This window comes from Sciurus carolinensis, chromosome 8 (assembly GCF_902686445.1).
Source record: "Sciurus carolinensis chromosome 8, mSciCar1.2, whole genome shotgun sequence".
Classification (NCBI taxonomy): Eukaryota; Metazoa; Chordata; class Mammalia; order Rodentia; family Sciuridae; genus Sciurus; species Sciurus carolinensis.
The window spans coordinates 14,944,467-14,960,534 of record NC_062220.1 but is presented as its reverse complement, the minus strand read 5'-3'; the positions used below and the strand labels follow the sequence as shown (position 1 = coordinate 14,960,534).

At 42.5% G+C, this 16,068-nt stretch overlaps 1 protein-coding gene across 8 annotated transcripts in view; it reads right to left on the bottom strand.

Annotated features, from left to right (window-relative positions):
* Positions 1-16,068, bottom strand: part of Dennd2a (DENN domain containing 2A) — an 85,800-nt gene that overhangs the window by 42,687 nt on the left and 27,045 nt on the right. For 6 of the 8 annotated variants that reach the window (XM_047561000.1, XM_047561001.1, XM_047561004.1 and 3 more), the window contains 2 exons: positions 14,937-15,038; positions 10,320-11,399 (listed from right to left, as the gene is read on the bottom strand). In XM_047561000.1, the coding sequence (XP_047416956.1) occupies positions 10,320-11,399; positions 14,937-15,038 (1,182 nt within the window). Of the gene's footprint in view, positions 1-10,319; positions 11,400-14,936; positions 15,039-15,772; positions 15,895-16,068 lie in introns of all 8 variants that reach the window. The other 2 variants (XM_047561006.1, XM_047561007.1) reach the window with 2 other exon arrangements.

Here is a 16,068-nt window from a genome sequence, read left to right as displayed (position 1 = left end):
AATGTTGGAGATTTTCAAAACTGAACATTTGGGAAGAGTCATATTACGTAGTATGTGAAACTTCGCCATCTTAGGGTCCACAATACCTCCCACCTTTTTCCTCTCTCTCCCACCCTTCTCCAAAGTAACCACAATGTGACCCCCTGACAGGAGCCTAGCAGCACCCAAGCAGAACTACTGAGAACTTCTCCAAAACACACCTGGGCCTTCCCTGAATGGAATTTAGGTGAACACACTGTCCACCCACTTTGAGAAGGGCATATCCCCCACACTGGCCTTGACTTGGTCCCTTCCCTTCCTCTTCTTCTTACAGGGTCCATTTGGTCACAACCTTCCTGTGGCTCAGAAACCCTGGCTCTTCTTATTGTTTCATGCCCAGCAGAGTTCTGCAGTGCTCCATGATAAATACTTGTGGCTGACTATCTGAATATGCATAATGTCTTTGCTTCTTCATCTGCACTCCCAATTTTCTTCCAACCCCTAAGGAAGATGTCTTTGGTGGCTTGGGAATTAAAACAAACCTGGACATGGCTTCCTCACAGGCCTCTTGGGTGAGCTACTTAAGTGGGATAAATTCAGTGTCCTCATTTGAAAGTAGTAATGATCTCACAGGACTATTTTTTTTAATTTTTATTTTTTTAATTTAATTTTTTTAAATTTTGATTTGTTCTAATTAATTATACATGACAGTAGAATGCATTTATCTCATAGGATTATTAGAGAGAGAGAGAGTGCACACACATGCACGTGGGAGAACAAGCAGGCACATGGGAGAGAGAGATGTGATGTTTATAAATGTTCATCACTGTCTTTGGCACCTAATGAGTACTCAACAAATGTTAGCTAGTAATTATGTAGCAACTATTCTACATTGAAGGAACATGTGCTGTGTGGAGGCACTGTGCTTAGGAGTCAATAAATAAGGAGTGACTAAAACGTCCCTGACTCACAGAGATTACCTTCTGGGGAGGAGACCATATTCAACAGTGCATGCACAAATGAATACAGTATGAACTGTGTTAAGTTCAATGACGGGAAAGCAAAGTCTGTAATAAATGAGGGCATCAAGGAGGACTGGATTTAGGGATGCATCAGAGAAGGCCTTGGGATAATTTCACTGAGACCTCAAGGATGACAGGCCTCAATGGGAGAACACTGCAGGACCCGGGAGGGGCAGATGTGAAGGCTCTGAGGCTACAGAAAGTTTGGTGCTTTCAAGGAAAGAGATGTCAGTGAAGCTGGACTGTGGGAAACAGGCGTGGTGAGTGATATGCAAGGAGGTGGCAGACATGGGCCGAGATCCTCAGCCTCCTTCCAACCTCTGGGGAGCACGTGCACAGTTCAATCTTGCCCTCTCCACTAGCCCTTCCCTCTTCTTTCAACACACACAGGTTTCCCTCATCTTGAGAATCTGTCATTTGATGCAGTAACCCTTGTGGTTTTATAGTTTCTCACCTTTCTCAACAAAATTTTTCAACTGGGTGGGTGAGGGTGGAGCTAAAGAGGGAAGAGGAGCAGAGACTCCATACAGCCCTGTAAATATCCCATTTTTAAAAAAAAATTTTTTTTAGTTGTTGATGAACCTTTATTTTATTTATTTATTTTTATATGGTGCTGAGAATCGAACCCAGTGCCTCACACATGCTAGGCAAGTGCTCTGCCACTGAGCCACAACCCCAGCCCCAATATCCTATTTTTGAAACTGCTCCTTAAGGTCACCAACAAGCTTCTAATAGAATCCAACCCCTTTCTCAGTCTCTCTTTACATGACATGTTCCCCTTGGCCTTACACTTCTTTTCGAGAATGTTGGGTAGTGCTGCTCAAAGTGGCCATCATGGACGGGGTTGGTGTATGACTGTCACTGTTGTTGAAGGCGTATGTATGGAAACTGAGAGCAACCATTGTGTGTGTGTGTGTGTGTGTGTGTGTGTGTGTGTGTGTGTGTGATATTAGGGACTGAACCCAGGAGCATGGCTTTGGGCAGTTAGTTCTTAAGCATTATTTGTATAATCTACACAAATGCCTCCAGGGACTTCTATCTACCCCTTCTGAGGTCCAGGTTGGTGATTAGGCTCCTTGAAGAAGAGAAATATGATTAAGTCAAGCATTCAACCACTTAGCTAATTCTCTAAAAATATCTTTTAATTGGAAAAAAGTTTTAGCTTCTTTATGTATTAACTTTGAGAGAAAGGAAATTTCCAAAGACTAATGAATGATAACCACATTCAAATTGGCTTCTCTTTAGTTTAAACATTTTCAACATTCATTCCCCATGCCGCCCACGTATTTAATAAGTTCCTTCTGTGGGTCACAGTGTGCTGAAAGCTGGTGAGGCGAAGGCAAGACGTTCCGGCGGGGATGCCTGCAGCCTGGGGAGGGTGTGACCTTCAGCCTGTTTGCCTCCCCGGCCCTCACATGATCATGTGGAAGCTGGCACTCTAGATTTAGAGGAGCTAGAATGAACAACTGGTCCAATGAACTTGTTTTTTTTCTTTTTTGAGACTGGGGAATTGCTTTGTTACCCAAGTCAGCCTCTAACTTGAGATCTTGCTTCAGCCTTCCAAGCAGCTGGGATTTCAGGTGTGCACCACCATGCCCACCTCCAATGAACTCTGCTGAAGGTGGCTGTAACCCATATAATATCCAAATTTCAATTATCAATGACAAACACTGTGATTTCAAGTAGTATTTTGAATGTTATTGATGACTATTCCCTATTTTTGTAAATGATATGTTAACTGAAGAGTTCATCCCATTTGAAAATGGACAAGAACCACAAAATTAACAAGTCCAAAATCGAACTCAATCCCATTGCTTTCCCAGATGAGAACCTGCTCCTCTTCCAGAGCTGCATCTCAGGAAGACCATCCAAATATTTAGGCCTCAACCTGGAAGGCATCCTCTAAACCTCTCTCTCTGACCACCTATATCTAACCAATTAACCAGAGTTCCACCTCCAAAGCACCCCTTCTCTCAATCCCTGCAGTGACATCAAGGTGACCGCAAGCTCTTCCCCCCACCTCTGCCTTGAAACCCCTTCCAGTCTCCATGCCGTAGCCAGGAAGATGTCTTAAAGATGTAACTGAATTCTTTCTCCCCTTTTTAAAAAACCTTCCAGTGATTCCCACTGCCCATGGGTAACAGGCCCCGACCCTTCCCTGTCTACAGGGCTCCTCCACAGCTGGCTCCCAGAGGCCTCCAGGCCTGATCTCACGCCCTTTAATTCCTCCAATGTGTCCAGCGGTTTGTGCTGCAGGGCCTCCACCTATTTGTTCCCTCAAACCGCACATCTACCTGCCACCCTCCCAGTAAGCTGTTTCTCCCTTCCTCTCAAGCCCACCCTGTTTCCCTAATAGGCTAGATTCTGCTGAACATTCTGTGGCACCTTAGGCTTCCTCAGAGTGCTGAGCACAATTATAACTACACAACTAGTTGTGTACTTTTAACTTACTAGTCTATAAGTTCCATGAGGGCAGGGTCTTCATCTATCTTGTTCATTACCATGTTTTCGTATCTAACACTAAACAAGTTCACAGCAAATCTATTGGCTGAATAAGTGAATGAATATTTTATTTTATTTATTTATTTATTTATTTTTTTGCGGTGCTGGGGATCGAACTCAGGGCCTTGTGCTTGAGAGGCAAGCACTCTACCGACTGAGCTATCTCCCCAGCCCGTGAATGAATATTTTAAAAGCTGGCTTTAAGGGCACATTTATCACTTTTAATTTATCCTTACTGTGGGGTTTAAAAAAAAAAAAAAAAACGCAGCTATAGTCTTGAGTTGGTCAGATTTTTGGAGCAAACTTTCCTCAGAATTGATTTTAGTAATGGTTTAAGTAAACTTGGATAGCCTACGACCTAGCTGCCACTTCAAACCCACTCTGTTGGGACAGAACCCACAGATGTCAAGTTCTGACTTCCTTCATTCACCTGAACTGACAGAATCTTTTTGCCTGTCCATCCCAAGTGGCCATGGGCAATGCTTCCCCATGGCCCAGCTGACCTCCCAGGCCATTTGTCCCACCAGGAGTAGGCTCTTAGCTTTCATTCTGTTTCTAGTGTCTCCCTTCACTTACTTCCATGATCACTAATGTTGAGTTTCTGCATTTCTCTACCTTGGATCCAAAGTAGAAATGTTAGAAGAAAAAGCTATGTCTGTCCACCATTGTGTCCAAAGTCCAACAATTTCCACCCTCCAACGAGAAATAACACACAACTATTCGTATGATACATATTAGCAATCATGGTCTGTTTTCCAAAGTAGCTACTATTGGAATAAATGATTTTACTAAATCAAGTTTCTCAGTTTTCAGAGTAACTTTTGATCTGAACCTCAAATTAATCACTTTGTTCCTTTGAAGATTTTAAACGTTTGGATTTTAGCCATGGTAATTCAGGGTTATACCATGGGTTGACATCCATGTTGACAGAGACAGTCTCATAATGACAGAGACTGCAATGTGGCTGATAAGTTACCTTTGAATGTTAAACTGAAGAGAGTAGAGCGTTGCTGCTCAGTCAGGGAGCTTTGGGGAAAACTCAGTCATATGGAAGGTGAATGATGGGATCAAAAACTGCACAGAATGATGTGGTAGAACACATGACTCAAAAAGTCCATGTCCTCAAAAAGTTCTGAAAGTCTTACACTAAAGACCCAAGAAAAGGCTGAGTCTATATGATGCCAAACAATCAGTTGAAAAGTTGAAATCTTGGCCAATGTAGTTATTTGGTTTCATAAAAATTCACACACTCTTTCACATGATCAAATGAAACTAAAATGTAACATTTTTAAATTTAATTTTATGTGTGTTGATGCTAGGGATTGAACCCAGGGCCTTGCACATGGTAGGTGGGCACTCTTCCACTGAGCCACATCCTCAGCCCTTAAGTTGAAATATTTTGAGTATGTAGATGCATGTGAATTTGGGATGTTGCTTATACTTAAAAATCTTTATATAACTTCTCTTGTTAAATATTGGCCTTAAGGCATTCCTGCCAAAGTTATTAAATGTATGCCATAAAAATACATAACCAAGTTAATGTTGCTGTAGGAACCTTATCTTTGGAATTTCCTGACATTTGAAGATTTCTCATTTTCCATTTTAGGATTGAAGGCATGAGTCCTTGCATTTAATTTCCTGAGGCTTTAGAGAAATAAAGAAAAAAGAGCAAAGAAAGGGAAGAAAGAGGGAGGGAGAAAGGAAGAAGAGAGGAGAAAGAAGGGGAAGAGAAAAATAGGAAGAGAAAGAAAAGAAAAAGAAAAATACATTTTCTCAAACTGAGGATCTGAATCCACTAGTCTGGCTCTTGATGAGGTATACTAATTGGCCAGTGAAAATAAGCTGAATACATTCTCTAAAGCTCACAGCTTAGCTGTGTAATTCTAAACCCTCAGAACCTCAAAATACTTAATCATTTCTTTCTTCAGCTTTGGCTTGGCTTTCCTGCCTCAGAAAAGGCAGCAAGTCTGCCAAGTTCATGGTTGAGCTTTTTTTTCTTTCTTTCTTTTTTTTTTTTTAAGAGATAAGACCACAATAAAGAGCATACTTTATTCCTCCCCACTTTTTTTGAGAACAGAAAATGAACATCTTGCCCTAATCACCTCCATTATAGTGTTTTAAACAAAATGAAAACTCTAAAGCCAAAATTCTTAAAACACAGCTGATGCAACCATATTCAAACTGGCCAAGAAAAATTTCATCTTTGGACTGAAACTAAGTAACTTTAGCTGGTTATAAAGAAAATGCTGAAAGACTGAAAACAGCAGATGGTAGCTGAGAGAGAAAAAGATAGTGGGAATAACTATTCAACCAGACAATTTGCCTGCCCTAGTGGTGACAGAGATGAAATATTCCAGTTTACCAAAACCAACCCACCCCTGGGGCGTGGGGTCCTTGGAGGAACAGCCCCAAAATGCCACAGAAGCACTGCCCTGGGAAGCCGCGGACCAGGAGCAGAAGTCAGGACACTCTCAAGGAAGTTGGTTGGTGCTGGTTGGGGAAAGGAGTTAGAACCGGGAGTTGGAGGCCTGGGGTACAGTTCAGTCACGCTTAGCACGCATGAGCCCGGGGTTCAATTTTCATCATCAAACCCAGCTCCCCTCCCAAAAAACAGAACTGGAGAGGGGTTCCACTTTCTCCAAACATAATGAAGGAAGTCTCTAAATTCTTCTACATGCCACCAGGGGAAAACCTAAATAAACTCTCTGGTTTCACTTGCTGTTAGTTGACGTAAAAATCACCAATTTTGGAGGTCACATGGCTGGGGAATAAATTATTAGTCTCCCGCTAGTTTTTTTTTTTTTTAACACTCTGACCTGTTGTGATAATGGTTGCCTAGGTTACCCTTTAGGGATGTGAAGGCCATTTTGCTGAAGACAGTGACTCTTCACCTGGGTCCTTAGATTTTCCACGGTAACTAGAACAGAATGAAAATGCTTGGCCTCTGTCTTCACATTGCATGTGTCTTCTTTGCTGCCTTGACCTTTGGGTCAGATTCTGTTCTGCCTATGGACATGCTGACCGTCTGAGACACGTCTTATCCAGAACTAAAATACAGGGTTAACCTGACCTAGAATTGCCTTGTTTCTCTTACCCACTTTAAGGCTAAAGACTCTTACCACTCACTCACCATGACTGGAAATGTCAGACCATGAAATGGGTAAAAAGAAATGGCACCTGAGTTCCTGAAGATCTCTAACTATTCTGAGAAAAGACATGAATTTTCCTCACCTATATTAGCCTATCCCTCTCCCTCATTATTCCTACATGGAATCTATAACCACTCACCCCCTTGAAGGGGAGAAAGTGATTTGTGAGCAAAGTTTTCTCTTCATTCTTTGGCCACTGAATCTACCTTTTTTCCCCCCTAATACTTATCTCTTGGACAATGGTTATTTCATGGGATGAGTTTCTGATTCTAAGTACACACTCACATGCACTGGTATCAAAGCCTGATAAAGGTAGTACAATAAAAGCCTTTATTGACCAGTCTCCCATATGGAATACTACTATAAAAATCTTAAAATAGCTGGGTGCAGTGGTGCATGCCCGTAATCCCAGTGACGGGAGAGCCTGAGACCCTAAGCAACTCAGTGATCCGTGTCTCTAAATAAAATACAAAAAAGGGTTGCGGATGTGGCTCAGTAATTGAGTGCCCCTGGATTCAATTCCCACTACCAAAACAAAAATAAAAACACCTTAAAATAGGTGGGGTACAGTGGCACATGTTTGTAATCTCAGGTATTCCAGAGGCTAAAGTAGGAAAATGAAAAGTTCAAGGTCAGCCCGGGAAACTTAGCAAGACTGTCTCAAAATAAAATTTTAAAAAGGGGTAGGGATGTAGGTCAGTGACAGAGCTCTTGTCTAGAATGTGCAAGGGCCTGGGTTCCCTCCTGGTACCAAAAAAAGCGTTTCTTTCTTTCTTTTTTTTTTTTTTTTTTTGGGTGCTGGGGATCGAACCCAGGGTCTTGTGCTTACAAGGCAAGCACTCTACCGACTGAACTATCTCCCCAGCCCCAAAAGCGTTTCTTTAAGGTGTCTCTTAAAAATATAACATACAAAATAAATAGTTTCCTTAGAGGCCCTATAATGAGAAAAAAGATTATATTAACAACAGCAACAAAAAGATAAAATGTTTATGAATAAACTCAGCAATGCACAGAATTGAAATTAAATATAAGCATATATTTTTGTGTGAAATTTGATAGTGATATAGGGAATATTAAGATAAATACATGCAAGAATTGTCAATATATTTTTTGAAAAAATAAGGAAATAAATAGGAGGTTTATAATCAGGAGACCAAATGATTTTTTTTTGGCACATGACATAATAGCAAATACAGGAAATCCAGCAGAATCAACCAAGTGATTAGCAACAAGACATTTCTGTAAGCTCCACTAGATATTAAAGTATATTATAAAGCAAAAATAATTTAAATAGTTTACTACTGGAAAGGAAATAATCTGATTAATTAAACAGCATGGAGAAAAAAACAGCCAACATTTATTAAGGATTTATTATATTCCAGGCTGCTCTAAATTTATGTTTCTACATATTAACTCTAATTTTCACAACAACCCTATGAAGTGGATACTATAATTATCATGGATGAGTAAAATGAGTCCAATGCAAATTTAGGGGTTCATACAATGCCATACAGATAGTAAGTAGCACAACTAGTAAGTGCTCTGGTTTCAGAGTTCCCTCTAATACTATAAGCTACATAATATGGCGTGACCTGTCAACCAGGAACAACCTAAGAGTCCATCAGTAGGGGAATGGCTAAATAAAATACAGTTTATCAACAGTAGGGGAATGGCTAAATAAAATACAGTTTATCAACACGATATAAAGAATGTAGTAGTTAAAAAAGGAAGATAGTGCTGGTTGTGGTGGCACATGCCTATAATCCCAGTGACTCTGGAGGTTGAGAAGGAAGGGTCACAACTTTGAGGCTGGCTTCAGCAATCAGAGAGGCACTAAGTAACTTATCAAGACCCTGTCTCAAAATTATAAATAAAAAAGTCTGGGGATGTAGCTCGGTGGTAAAGCACCTCTGGGTTCAATCCTCGGTATAACCTCCACCCTCCAAACAAAAAGGTGGCAACATTGAAAAAGCTCAATGATATACTAAGTAAAAATATAATATATACAGCATGATTTCATTTTCAAAAGGAAGTAATTTACATATGCATATAAAATTTTAGAATATGAAATCTTTTTCCTTGGAAGAGAACATAAGTTATGTTATTTGAAGGTAAAAAAGTCCTACCTGACAGACCACACTGAGTGGGGAGTGACATCATCTAATGAATACTTTCGGAAGACTTCTCTGGTTCCTGAGGAACGAGCATCCTGGGGGTGGGCAGTGGATCCAAAGTAATTAAAGGAGTAGCGGTGGAGGAGATGCAGTCAGATTCAAGTTAAAGTTTTAAAACCAGGACTGAAGGACTTGCTGATGAATTAGATGGGGTGTGTGAAAGAAAAGAATCAAAGAAGACTACTGGCTCTCTGGCCTAAGAACTAAGTGAAGGGTGATGCCATTTAAGAAGATGATTATTTTGGGAGGAGATGGGTAGTTAGTGGTGTTCTGGATTAGAATATAGGTTGGAACATGTTAAGTCCCAACTATTACACAACCAAAACGAGACCTAAGCAGGAGATGACTACACAAACCTGAAGCTGGGATTGGGAGTCAGGGCTGGAGATCTAAATTTGGGAATTATAAGCATGTAACTGACATTAAAGTGATAGAACTGGATGAGCTCACTTAGAGGGTGGGGGGAAGTGGAGAAATCCCTGATCTGATCCTGGCTTGGAGTGGGCAGGGGTTAGAAGAAGGGGTGCTACTTGAAACAAATAAGGAGAGAAGCCAGAGAAGAGGATTTCCCGGTCAACAGGGAAGTGGCTGACCCAGAAGTCAAATGAAGACAGTGATTCAAGATGAGGCAAGTTAGCAGTTGTCCTCAAATATCAAGACAGGTCAATTAAGAAAAGAACAGAGAATTGGCAATTGGACTTACTAAGAAGGAAGTTGCCGGTGGCCTTGGGCAAGATTTGCTTCTGGACGAAGGGCCAAAGTCCAAGTGGAGTGGGCCAAGAAAAGATAGAAGGCAAAGAAGCAAGGAAAGTAGGTACAGATAACAGTTTGGAAAAGTTCTGCTCTAAACCAGGTTTCTAGATTAGTGGGTATTAAATCAATTAGAAATGGACCAGAAATGATGTTTCGAAGCAGAAAATTATTTCCAAAGCACAGATTTTATTTTTAAGCATTAACATACTTTATTATTTAAAGTTCTGTTTTAATATTATCAAATACAGTGATGCACCTTTATGTATAAATAAGGAAACTGAGGCTTCAGGAAGTTAACTTGTTCGAGGTTATACAGGTAAACAACAGGCCAGGGTGGACCCAGCCAATGTGCTTTTCAAGCCCATTCCAAGAGAAAACATGAAAAGAGAGTTGCAAGATCCAAGTAGCTACCAGGCACTACCAGTTAGAAGACTGCAAATTTCACACAAATTCTTCACTTGACTCTTGGTCACTGACCCAACTATAAATCTTTCTCACATATGAAGGGTAATTTTTAAAAGCAAACACTCTTTTTTTAGGAGTGAGAACAAACATAAAACGTGTGGCAACCATGCTTCCAGGTTAATCAACAAACTAAGTTATGCTATAAACAGTCTCCAATAACTAAGAGTGAGATCCCTCAGTTTAATGCGACAAATAATTATGCTGAGAACAGGCAGCTGGGACCAGGCCTAAGCATTAGCACATTTAAAAAGCTGCACCAGTCAGGCGGCACCTACCTGTGGTCAGCACTGGGCCTCTGCCTCCCGGTCCAGAGCCTTCTGTTCACAGAGGCAGGAGGTGGGGAGGAGGGCAGCGGTGGGGGAGGCAGGGCCGGCAGGGGAGGCAGGTTTCTTTTCTCTTTCCTGAAGCCAACGCCTGGGTTCCCTTCCTTGTCTCCCTCTCCGGCATGTTTGAACGTTCTCCGGGGTTTGGGCAGGGGGTTGATGAAGGGCTTTGTAGGGGACCCCTCTGTGGCCTCAGAGGTGGGCTCCCTGCCCTCTGGGTCCAAGTGGTGGCCCCTGCGGCCGGCTTCTGCGCCACCCCGGTGGTTCTCGGAAGGCGAGGGCTCCTCCTCTGCCTTGTGAGGCAGGCAGTGTGGGGAATAGCAAGTCCCTGGCAACTGGGGATCCAAGCCTGCCGACCCGTCCTTCAACGCCTGCTCCAGTTTCTTGACCTGCTTCAGCACCGAGAGGTGATCGTTCTGGAAGCGCGGCTTGCAGAACCTCAGCTCCCGGCCTCTGCCCCCACAGGGTTCTGGCTCCCCGTCGGGATGGCAGAGGTCTGGCCTCCTCTCTAGGTCCTGACCCCCAACTTTCACTGCCCCTCTGCACCTCTCACTCTCAGGGCTCTCTGTTTCAGACCTCGGTCCATTCTTAGCTTCCGCGACCCGAGTTCTCGCAACCTCGCTACTTCTGTCCATCACGCACGACGGCAGGTAATCCTCCTGTTCGTCCGCTCGCCTGCCAGCTGCTGCAGCCGGCAACTCCTTCTTGCCTTCCCACTCGGAAATCTTGTCCTTTATGCTGAGGGCCTTGTGCCGGGCTCCAGCTCGGGCGCACGGGCGGGGGTTCTGGACACCATCTAGCTGCTTCCTTCCAGCCCTGCTGGCTTCGTTGGGGCCGAGGTCTGCAGCCGGGCCACTGATGATCATGTTTGACCCGAACATGTCTACTCTCGCCTCCAGCATGAGGTTGTTCAGGCTTCCCAGGGGGTTCCTTCTGAAGGGCGACTCCCGATCAGTCTTGGCAGAAGGGATGTAGGACTGAAACGGTTGCCTTAGAAGGGCTTCTCCAGCGGCTGGACCTTCCACCTTGACCCTGAGCCAGAAAGACAAACACGGGGTGAGGGGATTCTTAGTTGTGCTTGGCGGGTCATCGAGATTCACTAGAACTTACTTATAAATGTTACATACTAGTTGCAAACCACAAAGGTTGAAATCATCATTTTAAAAAATCACTTTTATGTTCCTTTTGGGCAGACAGCATGGTGGAATAAAAAGCAGCAATTGGGTTTGAATCTTTTATTTTTTTAAAAAATTTTTAGTTGTAGATAGACATAATACCTTTATTTTATTTACTTATTTTTTTATGTGGTGCTGAGGATCAAACCCAGTGCCTCACGAAGGCTAGACAAGCGCTCTACCACTGAACTTCAGCCCCAGTTGGGGTTTGAATCTTAAGTCAACCACTAAGCATGTGCAACTTATTTAAGACTTCTAAACTTCAGTTTCCTCACCTGTAAAATGAAGATAATAATAATAACAATATGCATCTAATGAGGAGGCTGTAAACATTTAATGAGCCAGTCCACATAAAGTGTCTAGTATATTGTGAGTATACAATAAATGGTGGGGCTATTATTTTCCCCCAATAAATACAAAGTAACTCCTTCTCCCTCCTTAATTCCCTCCCTCCCTTCTTTCCTTTCTCTTTCATTTACTTATTTTGTGGTGCTAAGGGCTGAACCCAGAGCCTAACCAGGAGGCAAGTGCTCCACCCGAGTCACACTCCTAGCCCCGGAGTAATTTCATGAGGAAAAAGATCATACAGTCTAAGTCTTCCTTGTTTTTCTTATCCATGGCAATTCTTTACAATGACTATTTAAAAACTAAAAGAGGGCAGGTATAGTGGCACACATCTGTGATCCCAGTACCACAGGAGGGTAAGGCTGGAGGATCACAAATTCAAGGCCAGTCACAGCAACTTGGCAAGACCCTTAATACTTAGGGAGATGCATACTCAAAATAAAAAATAAAAGGACTGGGGATGTGGCTCAGTGGTTAAGTGCCCCTGGGTTCCATTCCCCAGTACCAAAAACCAAAAACTGAACAATAAGTCATGAAGTTTTTGCTAATTCTGGGCTTGACAACTATCCTGAGTTGGGTGGGAAAAGCCACAATGAGTTGGGTGTACTTAGAATGAACCTCCTCTGGACTGTGAGCCTTACTGCAATAGACTGTCACCAAGGGCAGTAGTTGTTTTGTTGTTTAGGACTGTTTTTGCTACTGCTGCTCCCCCAGGACCTAAAACAACACTGGCAGCGCAGGTAGCTAATAAATATCTGCTGCATAAATGAATGTCTGAATAAACAGGCAGATCTGTCCAATACACTCGCCACTAATTCCTATTAAATTAAAGCTTTTGTCCCTCAGTTGCACCAGTCGCAAGGTAAGTACTCAGTAGCCTCATGTGGCTGATGGCTCTCGAGTGGGCAGAGCAGAAGAAGGAACACTTCCACGATGGCAGAGAGTTCTGGCCCAGAACATACACATGGGGATATAAACTTCCAAATGTGATTTGAAGAGATTAGATAGTACCATGAAGACACTAAAAATTATTTTGAAAGAAAAACATTTTTAAACTCACTCTACTAAGAATGAGAATGTGTGTTCTGAAATGCTAAACATTCTTCCAACAACAAAGTTATAACTGAGCATGGTGATCTCAGAAGTGCTGAAATTAGCAAGCATTCAAGGACCAGCCTCATGGGCACATTTTCTGAATATATATAAATCTGACTCTACGGGGATTCAGAAACTCCAGTTGAGGTTCTCCGTACAGGATGAATCATTACCAGTTTCATGCATCCTGTTACTATAACTGTTCATTCCAAAGACTAACAGTTGTCTATGTAAAGACTTGTCCCTCAGTTGAAACACTGGCACACAAATTATGCTGGTGTTCTTGGTTACACAGCATAAATTAGAAACTTGTGAAAATGTAAACACATTTTCCATGGATATGAAAGCAGAATTCCTTATTTAAATAAACAATTAGGATTCGTAACGGAGTACTTACAACAAAAAAATATTTTTAATTGCCCTGTCAACACTGATGACATTCACATGAATTCAGATTTTAGTCAGAACCATGATCAGACTATTGCTATTTTACTGAGGGTTCAAAAGGCAGGACTTATAGTCCCTGCTCTTATGATGCCAGAAGCAAGATGTAGTAAGAGGACAGACACATAAAAACACAATTAGGGTTAGTGCATGCTTGGTGACAACTGATGACAGAATATATAACCAGCACATGCAACTGGACCATAATGCACAGTAGATAAATACATGGGGTTTAGAATTTCAAGGATTTAGGTTTGAGTCTTGCTCCATCTTTTTCCTTCTTAAAATAAGAATTCTAGGGTTGGGGTTGTGGCTCAGTGGAAGAGCACTTGCCTCACGTGTTAGGCACTGGGTTCAAGCCTCAGCACCACATATAAATAAATAAAATGAAGGTCCATCGACAACTAAAAATAAATAAATAAATAAATAAATAGAGATTCTACCAGGTGTGGTGGTGCGTGCCTGTAATTCCAGCAACTTGGGAGGCTGAGGCAGGAGGATCACAGGTTCAAAGTCAGTCTCAGCAATTTAGCAAGGCCCTAAGCAACTTAATGAAACCCTATCTCTAAACAAAATATTGGAACTTTCTGACTGCAGAGGTCAAACTGATCTTGTTTACTGTTCTTGGTACATAGTAGACAATCGGTAAATATGTATTGAGTCAATGAATAAACGAATGGCTAATATTCATAATGTGCCCAGAGTACAGCAGATATTATACATCTTGGTATCAATAGTGGTGACTGTGTCATTATAATCATTCCATTTGTTGTCTAAGATCCCACATACCTGGAGTGACTTTTCAGTCACTGAGGCCCTAGCTGGACTGAGAAGGAACAAAGGATGGCTTGCCAGAAGAGCTCTTTAGATTTTTTGAGCTCAAGCAAAGCAGGCAAGGGTGGTGAAACCATTTTAAGTGTCCCTGAAGACAGAGTACCTTCTTCATGTGTTGTTATACCCAAGAGTTTCCAGAGTTTCTGTTTTCAGGATTCTGCCATCCCCAAATGGGCTTGGGTCTATGGGGCAAGCTGTGACCAGCTAAGTGATTGTCAAATGCTTTGTAGAATGTGCCAGAGTATCAGAGAAAAGGCTCCATCTGGGAGTAGGAAACCAATATACTGATATAAAATGAGGAAGATACAGATGCAAAGATTCAGGGGCTCAAAGATAAGTGAAATGCTTGCACGTGCTAGTACTTAGCAAAATAACCCCTGGCCTGGAGTGCACAATGGGGATACGGTTTGAAGTCACTAGAACATACTGGGCACCAGTCAGACTTCTCTTGACTACTTTGGTCTGAGTCTTTTTGTTGTTCTTATTAGTTGTACATGACAGTAGTGGTCTGAGTTTTAAGTGCAGTGCAGGGAGATGATTTATGGGAGGTTCATTAGAATGAAACCTACTCAGTTCAAGGAGTAGGGTCAGTGAGGAGGAAAGGTAGTGGCAAAAGGAAGGAGACTAAGAAGCAGGCCTAAGTTTTGGGTGAGGCGCATGGGGTGATGATTCTTACTTGTGAGTCAATCTGTAACTCAGGTTTTCAGTCTGGCTGTGCCTGCCCTCGGCTGGCCTGCACACTGTCATCATGTCAGCAACAAGAGGAGCTCCAGGTGGCCTGGGGGAACAGGGATGCACACTCAGTGAGCCCTGCCAGTCAGGCCTCCCTGCCAGGACAGCAGATCCACACTCCACACTGTTTATCCCTGACCGATTCCACCCAGGAGTGGGGATGTCAGGAATGTGCCATTCAGACTCCCCACCCCAGGAGGCACAATGCTGACACCACCCTGTCTCAGACCCCCTACCAACCTCCTTATTTGCATCTTTTAGCCAAGGTCATTAACAATTTTAGGGAAACATATAGAAGCCTCCCCTTATCTATGGGGGATATGTTCCAAGACCCCTCAGTTGATGCCTAAAACCACAGTTACTATGGAACCCTATGTATAGTTTTCTCTTTTACCTGCATACCCATGATGAAGTTTAGTTTAAAATTAGGCATAGTAAGATATTACCAACAATAACTAATAATAAAATAGAATAATATGCTGTAATAAAAGTTATATGAATATAGTCTCTCTCTCAAAATATCTTATTGCACTGCATTTTGGGACCAAGGTTGACCAGGGGGGTGGGAAACTGTGGGAAGTGACACCTGGGGGACAACTAGAACCTTCGCCGAACTTAAATATAATGAATCTGGATGCTTTTTCAGGCCAAGAACCACTGTAATGAGCTAATAGTCCCCAAAGAAGAGTTGTCCCCTTATTTAAAATAAAACCCAGAAATCTCTCCCCTGGACTCCTCTACTCTCCTGGCCTGACGGTGCTGGTGCGTGTAAATCCATACCCGCCTTAACCATGGAGTCCCACCAGGAGAGGGTTTCCCAGCTGCTCTCAAACAAGGAGAAGAAACCCCTGGTCACTGGGTCATCTGTCTGGCCCATGGAAAACTAGATCATCTTGGCAACCCTAAAAAATAAAAAAGATCAAGTCGATGCCAAAGAAGAGGCCTCAATTCTGTAGAATGTTCTAGTGTCTGACTCCAAATGAACTCAAGTAAGTGACCAAAGTATATGATTTCTACAGCAAGTCCCTGGAGAACTCTGTGGGAATGTCTCTCAACCCCAGCACAGATGGACACTG